The sequence below is a fragment of the Phalaenopsis equestris genome, unplaced genomic scaffold (genome assembly GCF_001263595.1).
Source record: "Phalaenopsis equestris unplaced genomic scaffold, ASM126359v1 Scaffold000204, whole genome shotgun sequence".
Lineage (NCBI taxonomy): Eukaryota > Viridiplantae > Streptophyta > Magnoliopsida > Asparagales > Orchidaceae > Phalaenopsis > Phalaenopsis equestris.
The window spans coordinates 343,583-358,404 of record NW_018164646.1 but is presented as its reverse complement, the minus strand read 5'-3'; the positions used below and the strand labels follow the sequence as shown (position 1 = coordinate 358,404).

General features: G+C 33.2%; 1 protein-coding gene across 1 annotated transcript in view; it reads right to left on the bottom strand.

Moving 5' to 3' along the window:
• Positions 1 to 7,846: 7,846 nt before the first annotated feature.
• Positions 7,847 to 14,822, bottom strand: part of LOC110023017 — a 7,247-nt gene continuing 271 nt past the window's right edge. Inside the window, exons 2-5 of the mRNA XM_020722221.1 lie at positions 14,493 to 14,822; positions 11,253 to 11,647; positions 10,972 to 11,165; positions 7,847 to 8,437 (exon numbers count right to left, since the gene is read on the bottom strand). Coding sequence (XP_020577880.1) covers positions 8,042 to 8,437; positions 10,972 to 11,165; positions 11,253 to 11,647; positions 14,493 to 14,821 — 1,314 coding nt within the window. The 5' untranslated portion in view covers position 14,822 and the 3' untranslated portion in view covers positions 7,847 to 8,041. The remainder of the gene's footprint in view (positions 8,438 to 10,971; positions 11,166 to 11,252; positions 11,648 to 14,492) is intronic.

Here is a 14,822-nt window from a genome sequence, read left to right as displayed (position 1 = left end):
ATATATATATATATATATATATATATATGCACCTGGAGTAAAGTACTGATGCACATTTATTATTATTAAGATTTTTAAATAATAAAACAGCCTAAAAATTCAAAAAAGTAAAACAATAAAAAAGAATTTTGTATTTATCTTCTTCTTACCGTTAGGATGACGTAATAAGGCAGGGAAGAGAATTATTTTTTTATTCTAATATTTTTTTAGCCAAACATGTATGGCAAAATGTTTTACTTCTGATTAGGATCGTCAACGATTCGATTTTAAGTCGAGCTGATTTGAGATCAAAATAGCTCTAAATCGGCTCGAGTAGATTTAGTGCGGCTCAAAGTCGGCTCGTTGATCATTGTATTAGATTTCAAGCCAACTCGACTTGAAATTGAATCCAACTCGATCTAACTCGAAATCAAAATGAGTTGGCTCGAATTGAGTTATTTGAATTCGCTTCAACTCGGAATTGACTCAGTCGGACTCAAAATTGAAACAAACTAGCTCAAATTGAGTTCTTTGGATTTGTTCCAAATCGAAATCAGCTCGAAATTAGATCTTGACTCATTATATTCAACTTTACTTTGTAAAATTTATATAATTTTTATAAATAAAAAAAAAATTATGAGCCGATCTCGAGTCAGATTCAATCTATAATCCAAATATGACTTGAAATCCACTCGAAAAAAAAATCAATCCAAAGTTTCGGCCCACAACTCAACTCATTTATTTTTATCCGATCATGATTCAAGCCAAAATTTAAAATGAATTTCGAGTTATTAATGATCATCGAGTTGAATTCACAACCCTACCTGTAAATGAGAAAAAACAACGAGCTCTATTTTTATGTATATGAGATCGAGGTAGAGAAGGGAATAAGTCAGAGCCCAAAAATAGAAGCATGGAGATCCACAACTCAAAGTTCAAAATAATGTTGATGTCTTTAAATGCTCTCTTAAACATTTTATACATGGGATTTTGCACACTACAAGAAAAGCTATGTAAGATAACAAAAATAAATAAATAAATATTTAATTAGATCATTACAATCTTATAAAAAAATAATAATTGAAGCCCCAAAAAATATACATGGATGATAAGTTGGTCGAGTGTTGTAGAAGCTTTTATTGTTGAAGGAGAAAGAGGTAACTGAGTGATAGGCAAAGTCATTAGACAAACAAATGAGATCACCAAGATTCATTATGGCTAATGTATTCTTAGTTCTTTATATTCTTACTAATTCAAGATTCATTCTAGCTAATGAGATCACCACGATGATGACTCCAAGTCTTTTCAATAAAGAGTTTAATCTTCTTTATATTTCTATGAACACTATAAGGACAACATCAAAACGAAAAATTAAAGGTAACCAGAGGGACCATGTTATAAAAGTTAACTGTAACACCCTCTCATTGGTTACTACTGATGCACGTGTAGAGTTTAGAGCTCCGACCTTCCTTTCACAAGAGCAATTTTAAGAAAGTTCTATTGCCCATTTCATAGTGCATATTTCTTGTAGATACAAATCATCTTCACCACTGGGCAATTTAAGAACCAAAATTATAGAGTTGAGCTTGTTGCTAGTTTCTCTATGGTAACATGCAAGTTCTGAAACATGATACTCATTTCAAAAGGCGAAAGAGGAGTTTTTCATACTAGAATAAAAGGTGGGATGTTTATCTACTGAATCCCTTATTAACTTTCGCTGACAGGCCCATGAATTGAAGGCTAATTCTAGTGTTATTTGCAAAGTTGTTTAGTCTTTATGATTAAACCAATTCTTGGTTTTAGATGAGTTCATATTGTAATAGTTAACTAGGAGTAAAACCATCTAGATAGATGTTTGTACTGTTTGATCATATATTTTAGTTTTTTTTTTCTTAATGGTGAGTAAAGGAGACAACAAAAATATGTAATATGTTAAAAGGTTGCAACTTATTTGTTGACTTTCTATTCCCATTTTTAATGAAAGTTTTATTTTTTGTTGGTTAGTGATTATATGGCTCATACTTGTGCTTATGCTATCCAATTACGACTTAGCTTGCAACTCTTATTGTGTTAATAGATTCTTGACACATTGAACTTCAATGGACTTATTCCATCTGAGTTATGCTTAACACATTCACATGTAAATGTAATGTTAAAGTGGCTACCATCGGTCACATGACAAGCTTTCCATCATAGCGTGCAATGATCATCATCATACCTCAATCGGAAGTGCCTCTTGATCCTCTAATTATGTCGATGACCCAAGTTTTTATTCCTTCAACATTCTAATCACAAATATGGCACTAGCGCACATGAATTCCAAGAAGAGGGAGAGATCATAAGATGTCATTTTTAAAAGAAAGAATGTTACTTTCTCATATACTAAGAAAATCAAGAAACTATAGTGAGCCAAGTGGCATTTTTCTTTTGAGATAAAGTATAAGGTGACTTTTCTCAATGATGTGGTTCTATGAGGAGCTTAAAAATTAAGTTTTACACTTCATTTACCTTACATAAGCAAAGAACTTGATGCTTTCTTTGTTAAAGATCTCAACTATGTCATAATGAGCACACAAGTAATATGCAACAAGTTTCACTTTAGCATGTTGTCATAAAAAGATGTATTGTCGAGAAGGAGCTGAGGCCACTATAAAGTTCCCTCTATGAGTTATTTGACTTTTTGCAAGAGGACTAGAAGGATGTGAAGGTTATGAGGGCCTACTTGACTTATAAGGAGATCACTCGAAGATGTACGCAATAGAGAAAATGCAATTACAAAATAGGTTAATAACTATAGCATGAAGAAGGTTGAGCAGATGAATTGATCTAAGGTGAAAATGGCTACTAAAGTGATAAAGGCATTCATGGAGACCTCAACCTACAAGGTCTTCAGTAAGAAGTATAATGTTGACATTGAATATTTTCTAAAGAAGCAAGTTTCTTTTGGGAGCTGTCAAATTAGTACCAAGACAAAGCCTCTATATACCAAGCAATGTCCAACAATTCCTTAAAGGACAAGTATGATGGAGTAAATGTAATCAATGCTTGAGGAGCTTCTTTCTTCAATCTTTTTTCTTTAATAAGAGACCATACTTGCAAACATTATAATTTGTAAGTATAATAAAATATATTTTTTGTTGCATATTTTCCTATATTACTTAATTTTTTATTTCTTTTCTAGTGCAATCGAGTTGAGTGATCTTCTACATTATTGATCAAATAAATCTTTTATATAGACTTCAAATATTTGAATATGTGTGTATTTTCATGAATATGTGTAAAATTAACATGTTTAAGTAAAATAGACTCATTCTTTACTTAAAAGATGCTAGATAGTTCATCTCAAGTCTTACTCAACTATTTTTCTTTTATTTTTATGTATAAGCGATCTGCCTTCAACTTATAAAATAAAATAGTCTTGCATGCTACTCAATATAATTTTTTGTTACAAAAATGGATTCATATTCTAAAACAAGACATTTTAATAGATGCTATTATTATTATTATTATTATTATTATTATTATTATTATTATTATTATTATTATTATTATATATTCTTTATCAAAAAATTTCTATGACTTACATAAGATGTGATACATAAATGATAAAAAAAATTGGTAAGAATTCTTGCACTCATTTTTCATAGAAAAAAAAATTCATGTCATTTCCACATCATGATTTACATACTCATTGTCTATCAATCAAAGTATCAATAGACTTACCATACATGCAAACACTTTTGAACTCAAACTTGTAATATTACAAATGAAATAAAACCAATTTGAAGATTCACTTATTTAAGATCCTAACTTACACATAGCTAGCTTTTTTATTTATGTGCAATTTCTATGGAGGATGGTGCAATGGAAGCTATGCTGGGAAATATTATTATACCCACATCATCTCAAGTAGCCCTTGATGATCACATTGAGATGGATTCTGAGGATGATTCTTTTGTTGATCCAGCTAGCTTTTTGGAAGGTTATTTTGATGACCTTGATGAGGATAAATTGCTCGATGAAGAGCTCATTGGGCAAGAGATCCTTCTGGTGGGCTCTCTTCAATATGCATCCCATGGCCATTGCCAGAGGGACGATCCCTCTCATTGATTCCTCCCATGAGTCTAATTAGGTTGATCTCCCTGGCTCTTTGGGCCCTCAATAGGTTGTCGCCCTCAAGCTTGAAAGGGAAACAAGAGATGCTTTTTTAACATAACTTTAGAACCAATCTACCTTGATGATGGCCAACATGACCTTGATATATTCTCAAATCACGATTCTACAACACAAGTATGATGAACCATCAGTTGTCTCGCTCGCTATTCGATCTACGATGCACCCTGTTACGTTTGATGCCCTTCCCGTGCCTGATCAATAGTCATTTCGATGAGCAGTTCTCCACTGCTTCCTGTTGTTGTGCCTAAAAGCCAATTATAGTCACTCATTGATGAGAAGATTGAGACTACGTTGGCAACTCAACAAGACAATGCTACATCCGAAGAGGGAGACCATATCCTAAGGAATATGTGTCTATCCTCTATCCAAAGGGTTTCACTCCTCAACAGTACATACAATTTTGATTAGATGGGAATCCTAGGTAGCACATAGCCCAATTTCAGGTGCTCTATTGCAATATTGGCAACAATGCCACCCTACTCTTATGACTTTTCATCACCAATTTAATTGGTTTTGCCTTCAAATGACATGCTAAGCTTATGAAGTATTCTTATAAGATGTTTGTTGAGCTTGAGGACACCTTCATGAGGCACTTCACTGGCGCACACCATCAATTTAGCACGAGCGACCTAATGATAGAACAAAAAATGCCCAGTGAGTCTTTATTTCATTTCATTTCTTCGTGAACCTTCCTTCTTTTGTCACGACATTTAGAACCTTATACTTCTTTTGATTGTAGGAAATTCATTAATGTCGAGGCATCCACTCAGTGCAATGATATTTTATTATTTAAGAATTCAATTCATTGCTAAGATAGAGTTCTTCAATCCTAGGGAAGAGTAAACATTTTGATTTTTCAAAGGGGATGGTAGAAGTTTTGTTTTGAGACTAGGTCGGCATTAGTTCTTGATGTTTGAGAGTTCTTTTCCAATGCTAAAGAACATGAATATCCCAAATTTTTCATGATGGGAAAATCATCCATTTTTATCCTTCTTCTATTAATTTTGTCATTGGATTGACTGACATCCCTATGTACGAGTATTCTCATTTTCTCACTTTTGAGCGTGATTACAAGTAAATCATTAAATTTTTGATTGATTCTTCTTCCCAATAGAATGTTAGTGAGGGCAAAATTATCAACTTTCCAGCCTCAGTTATGAAAAACCAATCCAACGCCTAATATTATTTTATTTGCGCAATAATGCAAAGTACCATTATTAAAAAAGATGACCAAAGATAAATCCAACCTAAACTTTTGTATTCAAAAGGGAAAACTCTTTGATATTGGCAAACATCATTTGCTCTTCAATCGTTTATATAATTGAGGGGGGATCCACCATAATATTAGGCCACTCGTCCCTTATCTATGTCTAATGTTCTAAGACAAGTGCTTTTGGGGAAGTTTAGAAGAGTAGGTGTTCGTTAATCATCCTATGACTAAGGATACAACTGCATCATATAAGAGATCTAAATATGAGACCTATGAGAGATCCTTTCGTCTTTTCACTTCTAGAGCTAGACCTTATACTACTTTGTTGAAAGGTTGAGTGAGATGAGTACATTTGCATCAGACATGCAAAGGTGGCAAAAGGATGTGTCAAAAGTTTGACCACTACATGGACCAACATAAGTAACAGTTTGCTCGCCAAGATGATTTCAACTCAACTCTAGTAAACATGTATTAGCACTGACAACTGAGTGCAGATCCTAACGAGATTCAATCCCCCCCTCCCTCAACTCAACCCATGAAGGAAGAAGCGCGGAGAAGATGATGAGGGCAAGGAGGAGGATGATGATGAGTGATTTAAATATGTCATGCTAGCATCTTGTGATTATGCTTGCATTTTTCGGTGTGATTGAACTTTTCATGTAAATGCATTTCTTTCATCCATACGCTGTTCATATTTTTAATAGTGGATGTTATCTTTTTCAATTAGCAAATGTTCATTTTCAGCATTTTTTTTGTTTTTGTTTTAGCATGTCATTGTATCATGTTTGCTTGTATTACTTTTTATTCTTATTTTAGTACTTGCATTGTGATATATTGTGAAATAAGCTTGTAGAAGGTATAATTGTGTTTGTAGTATAAATGTGTTTGTACTATTATTTTAATAATAATAATAATAATAAGAGTGTGTGTAGTATATATTTGTTTGTACTTTTATTTTAATTTTAAATCTCTATGAAAATAATCCCCATAATATTGGGAATTATTATGAAAAATTGAAATTATTATGAGTTTTTTTTTAATTTATTATCATTATATAATCATATAATCAGAAAAAAAAAATTCAAAATAATTTCAAAATGTCATAAAAAAAACTATGCAAATATTCTTTGAAGTTACGAACAACCAAATTTCATATAATTTTCATCCAAATTTCAATTTTATTCCATTTTCTAAATTTTGTTATATTTTATATTTTAAAAATTAATTAAATTTTAAATTAAATCTAATAGTTTAAGAAAATCATCAAGGAATGGACTATTGATGCTTTCCTAAGAAAATTAGAAATTATTTAAATATTATTTAATTTTCTATGCTTTTATTTATTTATTTATTATTAAAAAATTATAAATTAACTATTTGATTAAATTTGTATTTTCATTATTCTCCTAATTTCTAGTTCAGTTAAAGTGATTATTAATTAAAAAAATATTTAATTTTCTATGATTTAATTGATTTATTAAAAAATATTAATTAACCATTTGATTAAATTTGTATTTTTCATAATTTTCCTAATTTCAAGTTCAAATAAAGCAAATTATTAATTAAAAAATTAACATTTATTAATTTTGTCACTAGAAGAACCCAAAATCTCATGAAAGTCAATCCCATGGTTGGGAATAGCACCAAGGATAGTTTCCAAGCTTCATAACCATCAGGGGATTTTTTAAATATATTTTTATAATTTTTTTCTAATTTTTTTATTATATATATTTATTTAAATAATTAAAGAAAATTTTAATTTCTTTCCAAGATTAATTCTTTATATTGCTTGGACTCTAGATTTTATTAAAAATTTTTAGAAGTTGATTTTACATTTTCTTTTGTCATTTAAACAAAAAAAATACAACCTTATAACTTGTTTATCATTACTAATAAGATAACACCCAAAACTTTATCATCACACATAAAAGTACCAACAGTACTTATCCTCTTAAAGTGAAATATATATTTTCAAGCACACACTTTGGAGAGATTATTACGTCCGTCGCCCGGACGCCGAGCTACGTCCCGGCGACGGTCATGATACAGCGGAGATCATGGTCTTTATGTCTCTCCCTACCTCCCTATCTCTCCTAGCACTCACTCTATCTTCTCTCTCCCCCTCTATCTATCATTGTCTCACTCTCCTTCTTTCCCTCTCTCTTTCTGTAGCTCTCTCTTGCTCTAGCTTGAGAAGGAGGGGGAGAGAGAAGATAGAGTGAGTGATAGGAGAGATAGGGAGGTAGGGAGAGCCATGATACAGTGGAGATCATGGCCGTCGCCCTGACGCAGCTCGGTGTCCGGGTGACGGACGCAATAATTTTTCCACACTTTGAGGCTGATTATACCACCAACGTACTATACATGTAAATATAAAAACTTTAGGGGTTAGATATGTAAATACATAAGAATTGTGTAAATTCCCCTAAAATTCACCCATTCTCGATACAGAAAAAAATTAGTTTAATCACATAAAAACAAAACTGTCAGCTCTAATTGCTTAATCAACTAAATAACAATTTTTGTTCTTTCCCTTAACCACATTAACCTGATATTTTAAACTATTAAAGCTGAATGAGCACAGCATAATTCAAAGTATTTATGGGAATCAAACAGAAGAAAGAAAAGGATGCCTAAAAAAACTAATTAAAATACAGTAAAAGAGCTCACCAGGAATCAGCCATCGCTGGTCAATGTGAATGCCAATAAAACACAGGCGAGACTGAAGGCCGTGGCAAATACTGCAAACACATATATCATCCACTGGGGGAACCCTCCCTGGTTTTGGCCGGCCAACTCCACTTCCTTCAAGAGCTCTCTTATCTCGTCGATGTCTGAGTCCTTCGCGGCATGGTTTAGTCTGCCTTGGAGTTCGTTGAGCTTAGCAAGCCGTCTGGACTTAGCAACGTCTTGGTTCGACCATATAAAGCCAGTCATCTTCCACAGAAGAATACCAACATAGATAGCAACAACAACGTCCACGCTGTAATGGTGTCGTTCACGTATCTCCCTCTGTGCGCTATGGAGGACAAGGAACCAGATCAAAGCAGACGTCCAACCTCCATATGCTTCCTGGAATAAGAAAAATGTAAAATAAATAATAATGGGTATATGGTTTAGCTGTTTGATGATAAGTCCACCAACTAAATGTTCGGTTGGCAAAGCATATGCCATATTGATATGTGGAACTAAACTAGTTTTGATGTTTTTAATAATCAACTTTTGATTATATTGGATGAGCTTTTGCGAGGAGGAGCTAGAGAAATGGGGACTTAATGGAGTATATATTAATTAGCTTGTTTCATTTTACATTTTATATTTGTATCAATAAGAGTTCGAAATTTTAATATGAATCAAATTGCTCTAAGCCAGAATTCTATTTTATTTTTTAATCCTTTCCCGATGTAATCATAATATTTATTTATAAACAACTAACAATGCGCAATTAAAGAAGCTTGCACTTATTGATGAAATATTATGTAATTCATGAAGTTTGTGGTCCACACCTTAGTATTTAGACCCCAAACTGATAAGTAAAACAACCGGTCCTTAACATGTCCTTTCAAACAATGATTATAACTACAGATATCTAGCTACTTCCCCGCACTTATATTACTATGTTTACAAATCTCAAAACATTGGTACATTTCAAACTTAACAATAAACTCTACATATTTCACAATCTTATAAATGATATTCTAAGAAAATACCTTTTAAATCCGCTGTTTTTTGGACTAGACCATCGAAAATTATTATGTATAAGGTAACTTGGATCTTGATAAGGGTTTTGAAATGTTGGAGACTGACTTAAAATTTGTGCCTAAACCTGAGTTAAACTTATTTGCAAATATTCTAGATAGTTTTGTTGAGTTTCTTTCGATTGCGCATGAAAAGGTGACATTCCTTCTTATTATTTTCTTTAGCAAAGAGTAGTTCCTATTCAGCTTTGTTACCGGCATAAAATTATGGATGTTTGGATTCTATTTAGTTACCACAACCACTACCACATAGCAACCTCACAATTTTCATTACATTGGCACAGCCACCATTACTTACCCTATTTGTCAAAGATTGTTAAAAAGACACAACTAAGACATTCATAAAACTTGTGCCATCATTTCAAAAATTTAATCGAAGAGTTTATAATGTTCCTGGTTTGTTAGTAGACATACACAAGTGAATGCCTCTGCCACCACAGACATCACCCTCAACTTTTTGAGAAAGACTTTTTGCAGCCCAAGTAAATTGTTGGAGCAGCATTATAAATTTGAAGCTAATTTTTTTAGTTTATGTTTTAATTTTCATCATGCTTTATACTTCCGCCCTTAGTTGTCATCATGTAAATGATTAAGACTAAAGCGTCATTTTCTTCATTTAGAATTTAAATCTCTTTTGAATATTTGCATGTCTTCCATTGACTTGCTCTCTTTTATATATATATTAAGAGACCAATCATAATATATAATAGAAAATAATGAATGAAAAGGCCTATTGAATCAAGCTCTTCAATCCTTAGGGTGGTAAGCTAGCTCTCCACTTCTAAGATCTGTGTCAAAGCTTTCTTTCATACCCTTAACCTTAGTCGGTGCCAACACTCTGCCCCAACCCTCCACGTGGTCTTTGACTCTTTCTACCACCTTTTCCTTGGGTATTCTGTGAATTTCTAAAGTTTAATTGTCGATTTCTACTTCCACTTTGATTCTACACTAGAAAACTTCATCACGTGTTGAAGTCAAATAGATCTACCCTAAAAAAACTGAGATATATTTTATCCTAAGTAGAGACCGCATGTCAACAAATGATGAAACCTTACAGGTAACAATAGAAAAAAAAGACTTCATCAGGACAATTCAAATGAACTTCCTTAATTTAGCCAGCTGCCAGAATTTAGTTAGTTGTGTTTATTCGTAACATGCAAAATACAAGTGGTTTGAAATCATAAATATCTAGCAAGAGGGCCACTAAATACAATAGATTCTAAGTTATTCGTAACATGCAAAATACAAGTGGTTTGAAATTATAAATATCTAGCAAGAGGGCCACTAAATACCATAGATTCTAAGCATTACAAAAAAAAAAGAAAATTTCGATTGAATAGAATCAAAATCCTTCAATTGAATGGAATCAACATCCACTTTGAACTAATAACTTCCATGAATGTCAATAACTAATCCCTTCACTAATCACAACAACTTCCAAAACCAACATCATGAATAAACTAGGACTGGGACACTCGCTAGATAATGTAGTAAACTTAATCAGCATCAATCTCACTTAGTAATCAAAATTCACATCAGTTTCAATGAAAAATTATTTCAATTTTCATTAATGTAGAATCCAAACTGAAACAATAAACAAAAAAACCACCAGTGTAAATCTTCTAGCTTGAAGAAAAAAGCATAAAAGAATTCATTGACCTTCCTAGATTCTGAGTAACAGACATATAACTATGAATGTAGTCTAACCCTCCTAGTTACGTAAAACATAAAATACCATGTCGTATTATTCCATTCTCCAAAAATTAAATAGCATAAAAATCAATATGAAAGATCAAGCAAACACATCCAATTACTAAAACAACACTAGTTTCAGGGATAGGGGCATACCATCCATGCCATAGCCGTCAACACCGCCACAAGCATGTGACCACTGTACATCAAGTCATTGCAACCACCACCAGCTTTCTTCAACAATTGGTACCATGTAGATCCCTCAGCGACAGTAGGTCTTAATATATCAATCAAAAAACTCATCTTTCCCCAGTCTGGCTGATATTCCACGGGATAATCCTTAACATTTGCTGAAAATATTATAAAAAATATATAAAGCTAAATTATTTTGAGCCATCAAGCATCATAAACCTAAATTTACGTTGTACATTACTCACCAAAATGATTATCACTTTGTATTAACCTGTGAATAGCATTAGAATCAGAAGCATATGGCACATAATATTTTTGAGCCCAAGGGTGTGGATGTGCTGGGATAGCAAATCTTGATGATGCACACCAAGGTCGAGCTGAAGGAAGAATTGTAGACACAAAGGTTATAGCTCGAAGAAGACGGCCAATAGCCATTGTGAACATGTACCTTGCAGCAAGTCCTAGACCTGGGGCCTTAATAGAGTTAAATAATACAGAGAATCCTAACATAATGAATAGCATTAGAAAATGATGCAGCCCAACAATGTGAGCTCGAAGTATATTGACCACCAATTTAGGAAGAGTCTCATTCAGTGATAATAGCAACCATTGGCCAGTATCAGGAAGAGGAGATGCTGATCTGACATAAAGAATGGATGACTATCAGCCTTCTACTGCAATTAAGTTATACATGAGGGAAAAGTATTATAAAAATTCTCATGGTCATGCCAATACATCAATGTTAGGTATCTTTATCCAGAAAACAGAAGTCCATATCAAAAGAAGCAGAAAAGCGTTAGCAAAGAACCTTGACTACTCCATGGGAGAAAAACGTTAAAGAATAGAGAAGAGATGAACATGACCGAGAACTACAGAAATGAAAGGAGATAGACAATAAACGATATGTAACTAAACAACAGGAGGAAGAAAATAAGAAGTAGAAGATGAGGAGGAACTTCAAGCAATACTTAACAGCAAAAAAAGTTCCTACTCTAAATAGTCATATCTATAGTTAATAAAATAAGATGAACTATCAAAATAAATCGAAGGAACAAAATAACATTGAATCTATTAACCACTAGATTCCTACCCAAGTCATGTCCTAATCATTTGCTTTTGTCTTTAATTATCTTCGTGACAATAAAAGCAGAAGACTTTCCCATTTTAAAAGATTGTGTCGGAGAACCTTATGAATCAACTATAAGCCAATCATTGATTATGTCCGTAAAATGTCACAAGCATGTAGTTAACACGGAAGAACCAATACCAGTGAAATTGACTGAGCATCCACACTTTCAGCAAATAGAAAATATTGGAGGGCAGAAAATGTCATGATAACACCAATAATTCACTCTAAAATTTATTTAGTAGTAATAATTGGTAAAAAATCATATATTCATATATACAAGAACTAGAACCTATCTTCAGCTCACTTGCCTGTAGTTACCTTTGAGGATTACTATGAATCCTTCATAGCGTACAAATGCAAGAGCAAAACAGCATTCAAGTCCTTGATTTCTATAGTAAGCAACAATAATGAGCATTATTTAATGCAAGTAGTTGTCTTATGTTATTTAATGAGCATCCACACCTTTAGCAGTAGAAATTATTAGAGGGCAGAAAAGGTCATAATAACACCAATAATTCACTCTAAAAATTATTTAATAGTAATAATTGGTAAAAAATCATATATTCGTATATAAAAGAACTAGAACCTATGTTCAGCTCAATGTGATGGGTCCACTTTCTCTTGCTTGTAGTTACCTTTGGTATACAAATGCAAGAGCATAACAGGATTCAAGTTCTTGATTTCTATAGTAATCAACACTAATGAGCATTATTTAGTGCAAATAGTTAAATAGTAATAATTGGTAAAAAATCATATATTCGTATGTACAAGAACTAGAACCTTTGTTCAGCTCAATGTGATGGGTCCACTTGCTCTTGCTTGTAGTTACCTTTGGTGTACAAATGCAAGAGCATAACAGCATTCAAGTTCTTGATTTCTATAGTAAGCAACACTAATGAGCATTATTTAGTGCAAGTAGTCGCTTATGTTATTTAATGAGCATCCACACCTTTAGCAGTAGAAATTATTAGAGGGCAGAAAAGGTCATAATAACACCAATAATTCACTCTAAAAATTATTTAATAGTAATAATTGGTAAAAAATCATATATTCGTATATAAAAGAACTAGAACCTATGTTCAGCTCAATGTGATGGGTCCACTTTCTCTTGCTTGTAGTTACCTTTGGTATACAAATGCAAGAGCATAACAGGATTCAAGTTCTTGATTTCTATAGTAATCAACACTAATGAGCATTATTTAGTGCAAATAGTTATCTTATGTTATTTCACAAAAAAATGAATGGAATGGAATAGATCAACGTCTCCATTAATATCAAAGTCAATGGAGAACAAGCAAAAAAAAAAAAAACTATACTGTGATACGAATTGTCAGAGTGCATGAAAGAAAAACAAACTGCAAGAAGAAGGCAAGATAATTATAATTAACCTTATTTAGCTAAAAAGTTCCTCTTGCACTATAGATAAGGCCAATTTGAATTGAAATGTTGGTTCAACAAAATATTTTTTTCTAAAACCAACACAAAACTAGAGCATAAGGAAATTACAAAGACTACAAAATATCTTAAAAATCAAACTAAATATCCAAACTTCTAGAATCACAGTCATGATCATTTATATTTTTATGCTCCTATGAGTTCCATAGTGATGCATTGTGTAGGACACACCATGAGCTCTTTCAAGTTGACACATGCCATGCAAGGTTAGTCTTCACAAGTAAACTTTACTTCCATAATGTTTGTACCTCCTTTAGGCAAAGAGATGCAAAATAAAAATATTATGTGGTTATGTGCATCTCTAAAGTGTAAAAGAATTCAACCATGAGTACTTACAGGCTAAGCCAAAATCATAGCATAGCACCCCTTGCCCAGCTTTGAGGCATTTATGAATAGAATTCTTGTCCATAGCTCAATTCAAACAGGTTAAATCTAAAACAGGAGAAATGTGTCCATTAAAAGTTCAATATGAATCAAACCACCTAATTTCAGATAGATCCAATAAGTGTCCAAATTTGTTTCGGGTTTTAAGTCATCCAGATGTTTTCAAAGTATGCTAAGCTTTCAGTATTGATACATCATTCAAATCGCCACTAACCATAAAAAAACATAATTTTAGCTCAGAAAGGGACTCAAGAGCAAACATAGAGAGTGGAAAATTCTCCAACAATTCAATAATTGAAGATGAAAATGCTTAACCTAGCAATCCTAAATCTTGTATCAAAATTTATAGCTTTTGTCTGTGATACAATACGTCAATATCTTTCCAAGCAGGATAACTCGTGCATTGAGAACGCTCTCTTTGCCCTCCAGCTTCTAGATTCAAAAGCAGTTGAGCAAAGAAGAAGAAAAAAAGTAAACAAATATGCCAATCAACCAAGTTCAATGAAACCTTCATTACATGTGCCAATCAAGGCCGAGCACGGCGGTTGAGAACCTAACGGAGAGGGCTTCAAAGAGAAAAGCGGAGAGCATGACGATAATGGAAGCGATAAAGGGAATTGCTGCACGGAGCTCCACCGTCCAATTGCGGTAGAACGGTACACGTGAAAAGGCGGCGAGGGCGAGCACGATCCAGAGGGCGGGCTGCAGACGCTGGTGCCATGAGGGGGACAAGTATCGGAGGTAGTCGATCGAGACGTAGGAGATCGCTGCTAGGCCGAGACCCCCCTTTGCTGTCAGCAGGCTCCGTGAAGAGCGAGCGCCACTGTCATTCCTCCCCATCGGCATT